Consider the following 13,874-nt stretch of genomic DNA (forward strand, 5'->3'; position numbering starts at 1 on the left):
ACTAAAGAGTAACTTATGGCTTCACTATAGGCTAATATTCGTGTGCAGTGTTTGTTTTTTTTCAGCGCCTATACACAAATAGGGCCGCCCTCTTGGAATGGAGCCCGACGAGGCCGCATCGCTCGCCTCAACCTGAAGCCACTACTGGGTCCAGTTGCGTGACCAGGTTTGGGGAACTTTGGTGTCTACATATAGAGAGTACAGAGAGAAGTTAGGAACTAGTCTGGAAAGGAAAATTCCAATTACAAGGTCTGAACAGAGAAAGTTGCTCAAGGAGCCCGTGCGTAGGCTACCTGGATATTAACTTGAACAATAGCCTAGTGTCGCAGTGGGCTACTGTATATGCTAACTCGATTCAAATAATCGGAAATTCGACGTTCCAACCAACACACTTATCTGTTAAATTTTAGTTATGTAGTTGTTTGTAGATAAGTGGTTGAAGAATAACCCAATGAAAACTCTGAAAAATCTGATAATAATCTGACAAATCCTGGCTCACTTTGCTGCAGCATAAAAGTAGGAAATCGTTGTGTTGCAGAATTCCCAATTTTCTATGGATGTGTATTAACTACTGGAATTCATTGTCTGACTAATCCTGGCTCACTTTGCTGCAGCATAAAAGTAGGAAATCGTTGTGTTGCAGAATTCCCAATTTTCAATGGGTGTGTATTAACTACTGGAATTCATTTTCTGAATAATCCTGGCTCACTTTGGTGCTGCATAAAAGTAGGAAATCGTTGTATTGCAGAATTCCCAATTTTCTATAGATGTGTATTAACTACTGGAATTCATTGTTTGACTAATCCTGGATCACTTTGCTGCAGCATAAAAGTAGGAAATCGTTGCGTTGCAGAAATCAAAATTTTATATGGATGTGTATTAACTACTGGAATTCATTGTCTGACTAATCCTGGCTCAATTTGCTGCAGCATGAAAGTAGGAAATCGTTGCGTTGCAGAATTCCCAATTTTATATGGATGTGTATTAACTACTGGAATTCATTGTCTGACTAATCCTGGCTCAATTTGCTGCAGCATAAAAGTAGGAAATCGTTGTGTTGCAGAATTCCCAATTTTCTATGAATGTGTATTAACTACTGGAATTCATTGTCTGACTAATCCTGGCTCACTTTGCTGCAGCATAAAAGTAGGAAATCGTTGCGTTACACAATTCCCAATTTTCTATGAATGTGTAGGCCTATTAACTACTGGAATTCATTGTCTGACTAATCCTGGCTCACTTTGCTGCAGCATAAAAGTAGGAAATCGTTGTGTTGCAGAATTTCCAATTTTCTATGAATGTGTATTAACTACTGGAATTCATTGTCTGACTAATCCTGGCTCAATTTGCTGCAGCATAAAAGTGGGAAATCGTTGTGTTGCAGAATTCCCAATTTTCTATGAATGTGTATTAACTACTGGAATTCATTGTCTGACTAATCCTGGCTCAATTTGATTCTGCGTAAAAGTAGGAAATCGTTGCGTTGCAGAATTCCCAATTTTCTATGAATGTGTATTAACTACTGGAATTCATTGTCTGACTAATCCTGGTTCACTTTGCTGCAGCATAAAAGTAGGAAATCGTTGTATTGCAGAATTCCCAATTTTCTATGAATGCGTATTACCTACTGGAATTCATTGTCTGACTAATCCTGGCTAACTTTGCTGTAGCATAAAAGTAGGAAATCGTTGCGTTGCAAAATTCCCAACTTTCTATGGATGTGTATTAACTACTGGAATTCATCGTCTGACTAATCCTGGCTCACTTTGCTGCAGCATAAAAGTAGGAAATCGTTGCGTTGCAGAATTCCAAATTTTCTATGAATGTGTATTAATTATTGGAATTCATCGTCTGGCTAATTCTGGTTCACTTTGGTGATGTATTGATTTTAGCCGAACACCATAATTGCCATAAATATTTCACCCGAAAATGTATCTATAATTCAACTTTTACATTATTCGCTTAATAGACATTAGTTGTTACCTTCTTTCTGTTGCCGATATCAAGTGATAAAAATTGAAAATTATTTTAATTGTTTTTTTTGGACGCAGTGACATTTTTCAATTAATATTGTGACATTTTATTAGTTTTTAATTTCACTTTTTTATTTTAAGCAAAATATGTCAATTAAGTCCTCACGATTGACCAAATAGATTTCTAGACAATGAGCAGCAACGTCATTGTACAGCATTTTAGAGCAAAGCCTGCAACTATGACTTCGACCTGACTTTTGAATTGTTCACCGCTCAGAACTTGTCTGAAATTTGTCAGAATGCATATAAGAGTAGTAATCTATAATTTATTGTCCAAAAATTGTGGTAGCGTTGTCTAATTGTAACAAAATGAGTACCTGTAAAATATTTTACCTGCATTTTCTAGGACCTGAAGTTCATTTGTCATCACACTTTCCGACAACGCATTTTTCGCGCATGCGCACAACGGATGGCGCAAAAGGTCTACTGAACGTTACAATTATGCCAAAACAAAGACCTTTTGAATTAAACGCAGTGGTAAACTTTCCAGTTCTGATTAACCGTCAGCGAAGAGCACAGAAACAATGCCACTTCCGATGTCGTTATGGCGTTATTGTTATGACGTCAGCATGTAGTTGAAACGCGTAAATACGTTGGCGGTACGAAGAAGCGGAAGATAAACGTCAAACTATCAGCGGTCAACTAAGTACCTATTTATATATAGAAAGGAACATGTAAAAATATAATGCACGTTGTCCTTTGTTATTCAGTCTGCTAAATCAACTACGGTTTTGCAGACAAAATGTTTTTAGAACATTTTCCTATGTAGTTGGCAAACCGATACAAGAATTTACTTTCACATTTACAAGTAAGAAAATTAGCCTCTGAGTTGTTTACGGTAAAGGCTATTTTTAATTTAAAATTGAAGTTGTACTAAACAGGCTTACAATAGTCTAACCCTTGTTAAAATAAGATCAGGTGATTTTTGTAAGGATAGAAATCTATTTGGTCATTTGCCAAGGCTTAGATTATCGTATTTTGCTTAAAATACGAAAATAAGTTTTATAGGCATCAAGATGTCGCAATAACAATTAAAAATTGCTGCTTGGTTTTAAAAAATGAATTAAAATAAGCTTTATTTTTAATCGCTTGAAATGGGTAACAGCAAAAAAGGTAGCAAATAATCCCAACTAAGCGATAATATTGGTTTTAGATCGCCCGTTTAGGCTATTGGACTCAAACGGCGGACTCCAGTAGCTAATGAACATCCATAAAAAATTGGAAATTCCAAAACGCAACGATTTTCTGCTTTTATGCAGCACTAATACGACTCATGATTAGTCAGCCGACAAACTCCAGTAGTTGATATCAATTCATAAAAAATTGCAAATTCTGCAAAACAACGACTTTTTATACAAAGCTGAAAATGTGGAAAAATATCGCTTTGTTAAGTCACTATGATGGTTTTCCTGACCCTTCAATAATGACCTTTGTTCTTAACGTCTACATAGACTCCAGAGACCTTCGAGAGTCGAATGATTTTTTTTGGTAACACCTACTACAAATGATTAATAGAGATATAGTCGGGTAGAGTGTGAAATAACTTTCTACAATTGTAGATGCCGACGTTCGACGTTAAAGAGGGAGCTTGCCAGGCTGACTACTGCCGGGAACGATTGCTTGTTCCTTCCCCTCCATCGTCATCTCCAAACACCTGGAGTTGGGTACTCGGCTCCGGTAAAGTTTGAGAGCCAATGTGGACAACAATGCAACAGGCATGGAAGTGACATGAGGTTATATGAGAGCCGGGTTAATTTAAATCTGCTGAATAATCTCAATCTGAGCATAATTTTTCTTAAAGCAAAAGAAGCTGTAATTTAAAGACGTGATGGAATGTGTTGAAACTACAAACATTTAATGCTTAGTTGTGGTCTTTGCTAATTACTGTTGTTTCTAGAAGTCTCTCAAAAGTTATCATAAGCAGCATAAGACACACAATGGCAATTGAATAGATTCCGTTTAATATTTGATTTTGAATTATTGGATACAAGCAGCACGATCAATGACAATCATCTCACAAAGAAACGTAGAATTCACTTTAAACACGGTCATAATTTTTACGAATCATAGACAAGGTGTGAACCAGCAATTCATCGTGTACTCCACCACTACAGTAGAGATACACATTGGACTCAAAGTGCAAAACTTTCTACGCATGATTAATTTTTCGTTGACAACAATATAATATTATATCAGATAACTTTCAGTAGACATATTAAATCACACATTCGAAATATTATTGGCTACAAGAGTGCGCAATTTCCAGATGTTGAAAAGCAGTTGTTATTTTTGAATTATGGTCCAGAACAAAGAAGGGCTTTCATCCCAACCGCTGGTAGTATCAGTTCGTTTAACCGTGCATTGGAAACCACTGCTATTAATGCTGCCCATTTGTACAGCGTATCTGTAACATTGTTAAAACAACGTGTTTCAATACAGTTTATCAACGGTCCAAAGCACATGCACTTTTGGCCTGATGTCATCATTACACAATAAGAGTCACTTACGTTATCTGGCTAAAGAAATCTCCAATAACCCAAGCAAATATTTTTTTAGGTGCTGGATCTATTGTTGATGGGAACTTGACCGTTATGTCTGCTGTGTTGGAGCTGGATTTTTCAATGACCTGAGTTCCTGAAGAAAGATTCGGATAACATATAAAACGGAATAGTCTGACAAGCTAATCAGTTATTTATATGACTTGAACAAACGAATAAGTTGATGTGATAATAAAGTTTTAGGTTTTTGTACATAACAGCTACAGCAGACAAGGTAGTAATTTCACAAAGTAAGTTATTATAAAGGTAATTGTGCGCTTTTTAAACGTGTATTGACGAGTAAAAATCACACCAGTACCTTCTGCCGGAGGTACTTCTCTTCCTACAGCAGTCCATTCTAACTGTGGCTCTTCAGTCCATCCGTTAGTTTGGTCAGTACGAGTCACGCCAAACTTGAACTGTAAAGGGGTAATAACGACGTCTTGAACTTTGTAGCTGTTAGAAATTATTATTTGTAAACTTTATGCATTTAATGTGGCTTCTAATAGAGTTCAACGTTTCGTCAATTCTTTTCATCTATAGCTAACACCGGTCATTGTCGTTCGTACGTTCCGATGCTTCCTTGTACAGTTGCCGTCACTTGGGGTTTTGTGCCATTGTATGGGATGGGAAAACTGAAGGTCAAGTTCAAGGTATTCTTATCCGATGTAGGAAGAGACTGGGTTCCTGTTGAAAACAAATTTACTTGTCAAAACCGTGTTTGCGATGAACACAAAAATCACAACAAATCAGTTTTCATGTTTTGCAATATTTTTGCATTTAATCGTTTTCCATTATAACAAGATAATATTAACTTGCAATATAAGCTTAATGCAAGGCAAATCGTATTCAATTTCGTTACCTCTTTGAGTGCTCATCTTGATTATTAGCAAACAAATGTATTACTTTTTAGGCAATGTAATCTGCAAATATAGCACCGACTTATTAACAACAAAATCACGTAAACTTCAACATATTATATATAGTAAGCAAGTATAACATAACCCTTAACTTCCTGACTTGCATTACCCCAATCGCCAGTTATATCGTAAAGATAAGTCATTGCGGTGTCTTTGACACTTGTCTGATTTTTCCGTGTCTTAAAGGCTCAACTCTTGTCCTAAGACTCTTGATTTTTGGCCATTAACCCAGCCTCTTTATAGCCGGTCTGATCAAGCTGAAAGAAAAAGTTTTGCGTTTCCACGATTCCTATTGTTGACGACAATCCATTTTCGTTGAGTCATACTTGCTTGCAGTGTGCATATAATTAACGGCGATGATTGTCTAAAATTATGTGTATAATTTGTTTTAATTAACCTACACACTTTAGATGCAATATAAGTATTCTGAGCGATGTGAGGAGAAAAACAAACCGGAGATTACAATGAGTAACGTGTTGGGGTGAAGAGTAATCAACTCCAATTGATGAGTAAAGTGTGTAAGCTTGACATTATTAATCATATAATTCTGGATTATTGCAAAACAAAGAGTATGGCTTCACTATAGGCTAATATTCGTGTGCAAGGTTTGTTTTTTTTTACAGCGCGTACACACAAATACCTCTTGGAGGGGAGCCCGTCGCGGCCGCATCACTCGCCTCAACCTAAAGCCACTAAGGGGTTCAGTGGCGTGGCCAGGGTTGGGGAACTTTGGTGTCTACATATAGAGAGTACAGAGAGAAGTTGGGAACCAGTCTAGAAAGGAAAATTCCAATTTCAGGGTATGAGCACAGAAAGTTGCTTAAGGGGCCGTGCGTACTTTGATATTCCCTGAGCAATAGCATAGTGTCGCAGTGGGCTACTGTATATACTAAGTCGATTCAAATAATCGCGAGTTCGACGTTCCAACCAACACACTTATCTGTTAAACTTTAGTTATGCAGTATTTTGTTAATACGTGGTTGAAGAATAACCCAATGAAAACTCTGAAAAATCTGATAATAATCTGACTAATCCTGGCTCCTTTTGGTGCAGCATAAAAGTAGGAAATCGTTGCGTTGCAGAATTCCCAATTTTCTATGAATGTGTATTAACTACTGGAATTCATTGTCTGACTAATCCTGGCTCAATTTGATTCTGCGTAAAAGTAGGAAATCGTTGCGTTACAGAATTCCCAATTTTCTATGAATGTGTATTAACTACTGGAATTCATTGTCTGACTGATACTGGCTCAATTTGATTCTGCGTAAAAGTAGGAAATCGTTGCGTTACAGAATTCCCAATTTTCTATGAATGTGTATTAACTACTGGAATTCATTGTCTGACTAATACTGGCTAACTTTGCTGTAGCATAAAAGTAGGAAATCGTTGCGTTGCAAAATTCCCAACTTTCTATGGATGTGTATTAACTACTGGAATTCATTGTCTGACTAATCCTGGCTCACTTTTCTGCAGCATAAAAGTAGGAAATCGTTGCGTTGCAGAATTCCCAATTTTCTATGAATGTGTATTAATTATTGGAATTCATCGTCTGGCTAATTCTGGTTCACCTTGGTGATGTATTGATTTTAGACGAACACCATAATTGCCATAATTATTTCACCCGAAAATGTATCTATAATTCAACTTTTACATTATTCGCTTAATAGACATTATTTGTTACCTTCTTTCTGTTGCCGATATCAAGTGATAAAAATTGAAAATTATTTTAATTGTTTTCTTTGGACTAAGTGACATTTTTCAATTGATATTGTGACATTTTATTAGTTTTAAATTTCACTTTTTTATTTTAAGCAAAATATGTCAATGAAGTCCTCACAATTGACCAAACAGATTTCTAGACAATGAGCAGCAACGTCATTGTACAGCATTTTAGAGCAAAGCCTGCAACTATGACTTCGACCTGACATTTGAATTGTTCACCGCTCAGAACTTGTCTGAAATTTGTCGGAATGCATATAAGAGTAGTAATCTATAATTTATTGTCCAAAAATTGTGGTGGCGTTGTCTAATTGTAACAAAATGAGTACCTGTAATATATTTTACCTGCATTTTCTAGGACCTGAAGTTCATTTGTCATCACACTTTCCGACAACGCATTTTTCGCGCATGCGCACAACGGATGGCGCAAAAGGTCTACTGAACGTTACAATTATGCCAAAACAAAGACCTTTTGAATTAAACGCAGTGGTAAACTTTCCAGTTCTGATTAACCGTCAGCGAAGAGCACAGAAACAATGCCACTTCCGATGTCGTTATGGCGTTATTGTTATGACGTCAGCATGTAGTTGAAACGCGTAAATACGTTGGCGGTACGAAGAAGCGGAAGATAAACGTCAAACTATCAGCGGTCAACTAAGTACCTATTTATATATAGAAAGGAACATGTAAAAATATAATGCACGTTGTCCTTTGTTATTCAGTCTGCTAAATCAACTACGGTTTTGCAGACAAAATGTTTTTAGAACATTTTCCTATGTAGTTGGCAAACCGATACAAGAATTTACTTTCACATTTACAAGTAAGAAAATTAGCCTCTGAGTTGTTTACGGTAAAGGCTATTTTTAATTTAAAATTGAAGTTGTACTAAACAGGCTTACAATAGTCTAACCCTTGTTAAAATAAGATCAGGTGATTTTTGTAAGGATAGAAATCTATTTGGTCATTTGCCAAGGCTTAGATTATCGTATTTTGCTTAAAATACGAAAATAAGTTTTATAGGCATCAAGATGTCGCAATAACAATTAAAAATTGCTGCTTGGTTTTAAAAAATGAATTAAAATAAGCTTTATTTTTAATCGCTTGAAATGGGTAACAGCAAAAAAGGTAGCAAATAATCCCAACTAAGCGATAATATTGGTTTTAGATCGCCCGTTTAGGCTATTGGACTCAAACGGCGGACTCCAGTAGCTAATGAACATCCATAAAAAATTGGAAATTCCAAAACGCAACGATTTTCTGCTTTTATGCAGCACTAATACGACTCATGATTAGTCAGCCGACAAACTCCAGTAGTTGATATCAATTCATAAAAAATTGCAAATTCTGCAAAACAACGACTTTTTATACAAAGCTGAAAATGTGGAAAAATATCGCTTTGTTAAGTCACTATGATGGTTTTCCTGACCCTTCAATAATGACCTTTGTTCTTAACGTCTACATAGACTCCAGAGACCTTCGAGAGTCGAATGATTTTTTTTGGTAACACCTACTACAAATGATTAATAGAGATATAGTCGGGTAGAGTGTGAAATAACTTTCTACAATTGTAGATGCCGACGTTCGACGTTAAAGAGGGAGCTTGCCAGGCTGACTACTGCCGGGAACGATTGCTTGTTCCTTCCCCTCCATCGTCATCTCCAAACACCTGGAGTTGGGTACTCGGCTCGGGTAAAGTTTGAGAGCCAATGTGGACAACAATGCAACAGGCATGGAAGTGACATGAGGTTATATGAGAGCCGGGTTAATTTAAATCTGCTGAATAATCTCAATCTGAACATAATTTTTCTTAAAGTAAAAGAAGCTGTAATTTAAAGACGTGATGGAATGTGTTGAAACTACAAACATTTAATGCTTAGTTGTGGTCTTTGCTAATCACTGTTGTTTCTAGAAGTCTCTCAAAAGTTAGCATAAGCAGCATAAGACACACAATGGCAATTGATTAGATTCCGTTTAATATTTGATTACGAATTATTGGATACAAGCAGCACGATCAATGACAATCACCTCACAAAGAAATATAGAATGCACTTTAAACGCGGTCATAATTTTTACGAATCATAGACAAGGTGTGAACCAGCAATTCATCGTGTACTCCACCACTACAGTAGAGATACACATTGGACTCAAAGTGCAAAACTTTCTACGCATGATTAATTTTTCGTTGACAACAATATAATATTATATAAGATAACTTTCAGTAGACATATTAAATCACACATTCGTAATATTATTGGCTACAAGAGTGCGCAATTTCCAGATGTTGAAAAGCAGTTGTTATTTTTGAATTATGGTCCAGAACAAAGAAGGGCTTTCATCCCAACCGCTGGTAGTATCAGTTCGTTTAACCGTGCATTGAAAACCACTGCTGTTAATGCTGCCCATTTGTACAGCGTATCTGTAACATTGTTAAAATAACGTGTTTCAATACAGTTTATCAATGGTCCATAGCACATGCACTTTTGGCCTGATGTCATCATTACACAATAAGAGTCACTTACGTTATCTGGCCAAAGAAATCTCCAATAACCCAAGCAAATATTTTTTTAGGTGCTGGATCTATTGTTGATGGGAACTTGACCGTTATGTCTGCTGTGTTGGAGCTGGATTTTTCAATGACCTGAGTTCCTGAAGAAAGATTCGGATAACATATAAAACGGAATAGTCTGACAAGCTAATCAGTTATTTATATGACTTGAACAAACGAATAAGTTGATGTGATAATAAAGTTTTAGGTTTTTGTACATAACAGCTACAGCAGACAAGGTAGTAATTTCACAAAGTAAGTTATTATAAAGGTAATTGTGCGCTTTTTAAACGTGTATTAACGAGTAAAAATCACACCAGTACCTTCTGCCGGAGGTACTTCTCTTCCTACAGCAGTCCATTCTAACTGTGGCTCTTCAGTCCATCCGTTAGTTTGGTCAGTACGAGTCACGCCAAACTTGAACTGTAAAGGGGTAATAACGACGTCTTGAACTTTGTATCTGTTAGAAATTATTGTTTGTAAACTTTATGCATTTAATGTGGCTTCTAATAGAGTTCAACGTTTCGTCAATTCTTTTCATCTATAGCTAACACCGGTCATTGTCGTTCGTACGTTCCGATGCTTCCTTGTACAGTTGCCGTCACTTGGGGTTTTGTGCCATTGTATGGGATGGGAAAACTGAAGGTCAAGTTCAAGGTATTCTTATCCGATGTAGGAAGAGACTGGGTTCCTGTTGAAAACAAATTTAATTGTCAAAACCGTGTTTGCGATGAGCACAAAAATCAAAACAAATCAGTTTTCATGTTGTGCAATATTTTTGCATTTAATCGTTTTCCATTATAACAAGATAATAGGCTATTGACTTGCAATATAAGCTTAATGCAAGGCAAATCGTGTTCAATTTCGTTACCTCTTTGAGTGCTCATGTTGATTATTAGCAAACAAATGTATTACTTTTCGGGCAATGTAATCTGCAAATATAATACCAACTTCTAACAACAAAATCACGTAAACTTCAACATATTATATATAGTAAGCAAGTATAACATAACCCTTAACTTCCTGACTTGCATTACCCCAATCGCCAGTTATATCGTAAAGATAAGTCATTGCGGTGTCTTTGACACTTGTCTGATTATTCCGTGTCTTAAAGGCTCAACTCTTGTCCTAAGACTCTTGATTTTTGGCCATTAACCCAGCCTCTTTATAGCCGGTCTGATCAAGCTGAAAGAAAAAGGTTCGCGTTTCCACGATTCCTATTGTTGACGACAATCCATTTTCGTTGAGTCATACTTGCTTGCAGTGTGCATACAATTAACGGCGATGATTGTCTAAAATTATGTGTATAATTTGTTTTAATTAATGTACACCCCTTAGATGCAATATAAGTATTCTGAGCGATGTGTATAGAAAAAAAACCGGAGATTACAATGGGTAACGTGTTGGGATGAAAGTTAATCAACTCCAGTTGATGAGTTAAGTGTGTAAGATTGACATTCATGATCATATAATTCTGGATTATTGAAAACTAAAGAGTAACTTATGGCTTCACTATAGGCTAATATTCGTGTGCAGTGTTTGTTTTTTTTCAGCGCCTATACACAAATAGGGCCGCCCTCTTGGAATGGAGCCCGACGAGGCCGCATCGCTCGCCTCAACCTGAAGCCACTACTGGGTCCAGTTGCGTGACCAGGTTTGGGGAACTTTGGTGTCTACATATAGAGAGTACAGAGAGAAGTTAGGAACTAGTCTGGAAAGGAAAATTCCAATTACAAGGTCTGAACAGAGAAAGTTGCTCAAGGAGCCCGTGCGTAGGCTACCTGGATATTAACTTGAACAATAGCCTAGTGTCGCAGTGGGCTACTGTATATGCTAACTCGATTCAAATAATCGGAAATTCGACGTTCCAACCAACACACTTATCTGTTAAATTTTAGTTATGTAGTTGTTTGTAGATAAGTGGTTGAAGAATAACCCAATGAAAACTCTGAAAAATCTGATAATAATCTGACAAATCCTGGCTCACTTTGCTGCAGCATAAAAGTAGGAAATCGTTGTGTTGCAGAATTCCCAATTTTCTATGGATGTGTATTAACTACTGGAATTCATTGTCTGACTAATCCTGGCTCACTTTGCTGCAGCATAAAAGTAGGAAATCGTTGTGTTGCAGAATTCCCAATTTTCAATGGGTGTGTATTAACTACTGGAATTCATTTTCTGAATAATCCTGGCTCACTTTGGTGCTGCATAAAAGTAGGAAATCGTTGTATTGCAGAATTCCCAATTTTCTATGGATGTGTATTAACTACTGGAATTCATTGTCTGACTAATCCTGGCTCACTTTGGTGCTGCATAAAAGTAGGAAATCGTTGTATTGCAGAATTCTCAATTTTCTATAGATGTGTATTAACTACTGGAATTCATTGTCTGACTAATCCTGGATCACTTTGCTGCAGCATGAAAGTAGGAAATCGTTGCGTTGCAGAAATCCCAATTTTATATGGATGTGTATTAACTACTGGAATTCATTGTCTGACTAATCCTGGCTCAATTTGCTGCAGCATAAAAGTGGGAAATCGTTGTGTTGCAGAATTCCCAATTTTCTATGAATGTGTATTAACTACTGGAATTCATTGTCTGACTAATCCTGGCTCAATTTGATTCTGCGTAAAAGTAGGAAATCGTTGCGTTGCAGATTTCCCAATTTTCTATGAATGTGTATTAACTACTGGAATTCATTGTCTGACTAATCCTGGTTCACTTTGCTGCAGCATAAAAGTAGGAAATCGTTGTATTGCAGGATTCCCAATTTTCTATGAATGCGTATTAACTACTGGAATTCATTGTCTGACTAATCCTGGTTCACTTTGCTGTAGCATAAAAGTAGGAAATCGTTGCGTTGCAAAATTCCCAACTTTCTATGGATGTGTATTAACTACTGGAATTCATCGTCTGACTAATCCTGGCTCACTTTGCTGCAGCATAAAAGTAGGAAATCGTTGCGTTGCAGAATTCTCAATTTTCTATGAATGTGTATTAATTATTGGAATTCATCGTCTGGCTAATTCTGGTTCACTTTGGTGATGTATTGATTTTAGCCGAACACCATAATTGCCATAATTATTTCACCCGAAAATGTATCTATAATTCAACTTTTACATTATTCGCTTAATAGACATTAGTTGTTACCTTCTTTCTGTTGCCGATATCAAGTGATAAAAATTGAAAATTATTTTAATTGTTTTCTTTGGACGCAGTGACATTTTTCAATTAATATTGTGACATTTTATTAGTTTTTAATTTCACTTTTTTATTTTAAGCAAAATATGTCAATGAATTCCTCACGATTGACCAAATAGATTTCTAGACAATGAGCAGCAACGTCATTGTACAGCATTTTAGAGCAAAGCCTGCAACTATGACTTCGACCTGACTTTTGAATTGTTCACCGCTCAGAACTTGTCTGAAATTTGTCAGAATGCATATAAGAGTAGTAATCTATAATTTATTGTCCAAAAATTGTGGTAGCGTTGTCTAATTGTAACAAAATGAGTACCTGTAAATGATTTTACCTGCATTTTCTAGGACATGAAGTTCATTTGTCATCACACTTTCCGACAACGCATTTTTCGCGCATGCGCACAACGGATGGCGCAAAAGGTCTACTGAACGTTACAATTATGCCAAAACAAAGACCTTTTGAATTAAACGCAGTGGTAAACTTTCCAGTTCTGATTAACCGTCAGCGAAGAGCACAGAAACAATGCCACTTCCGATGTCGTTATGGCGTTATCGTTATGACGTCAGCATGTAGTTGAAACGCGTAAATACGTTGGCGGTACGAAGAAGCGGAAGATAAACGTCAAACTATCAGCGGTTCAACTAAGTACCTATTTATATATAGAAAGGAACATGTAAAAATATAATGCACGTTGTCCTTTGTTATTCAGTCTGCTAAATCAACTACGGTTTTGCAGACAAAATGTTTTTAGAACATTTTCCTATGTAGTTGGCAAACCGATACAAGAATTTACTTTCACATTTACAAGTAAGAAAATTAGCCTCTGAGTTGTTTACGGTAAAGGCTATTTTTAATTTAAAATTGAAGTTGTACTAAACAGGCTTACAATAGTCTAACCCTTGTTAAACTAAGATCAGG

The 13,874-nt window shown here is 36.5% G+C and overlaps 2 protein-coding genes and 1 long non-coding RNA gene across 4 annotated transcripts; 1 reads left to right on the forward strand and 2 right to left on the reverse strand.

The window, feature by feature from the left end:
• The first annotated feature begins 53 nt into the window (after positions 1-53).
• Positions 54-4,683, forward strand: LOC143469154 (uncharacterized). Its single transcript, XR_013119070.1, has 3 exons — positions 54-166; positions 3,593-3,766; positions 4,590-4,683. It is a non-coding gene; the product is annotated as an uncharacterized LOC143469154 (long non-coding RNA).
• On the reverse strand, positions 3,984-5,689 carry LOC143469153 (uncharacterized). Of its 2 annotated transcripts, XM_076966736.1 has the most exons (6): positions 5,600-5,689; positions 5,433-5,493; positions 5,140-5,257; positions 4,890-5,026; positions 4,541-4,667; positions 3,984-4,437 (listed from the first exon to the last, which is right to left on the reverse strand). In XM_076966736.1, exons 2-6 carry the CDS (start codon positions 5,446-5,448, stop codon positions 4,317-4,319), a joined length of 519 nt encoding a protein of 172 aa, XP_076822851.1. In that variant the 5' UTR covers positions 5,449-5,493; positions 5,600-5,689; the 3' UTR covers positions 3,984-4,316. The 2 variants fall into 2 exon arrangements, with proteins under 2 accessions (XP_076822851.1, XP_076822850.1); XM_076966735.1 differs by having other exon boundaries at positions 5,433-5,682.
• Positions 5,690-9,165: 3,476 nt separating this feature from the next.
• LOC143469158 (uncharacterized) lies at positions 9,166-10,688 on the reverse strand. Its single transcript, XM_076966742.1, has 5 exons — positions 10,626-10,688; positions 10,328-10,445; positions 10,078-10,214; positions 9,729-9,855; positions 9,166-9,625 (listed from the first exon to the last, which is right to left on the reverse strand). Exons 1-5 carry the CDS (start codon positions 10,639-10,641, stop codon positions 9,505-9,507), a joined length of 519 nt encoding a protein of 172 aa, XP_076822857.1. The 5' UTR covers positions 10,642-10,688; the 3' UTR covers positions 9,166-9,504.
• Between the last annotated feature and the right edge of the window lie 3,186 nt (positions 10,689-13,874).

This window comes from Clavelina lepadiformis, chromosome 8, assembly GCF_947623445.1.
Source record: "Clavelina lepadiformis chromosome 8, kaClaLepa1.1, whole genome shotgun sequence".
Classification (NCBI taxonomy): Eukaryota; Metazoa; Chordata; class Ascidiacea; order Aplousobranchia; family Clavelinidae; genus Clavelina; species Clavelina lepadiformis.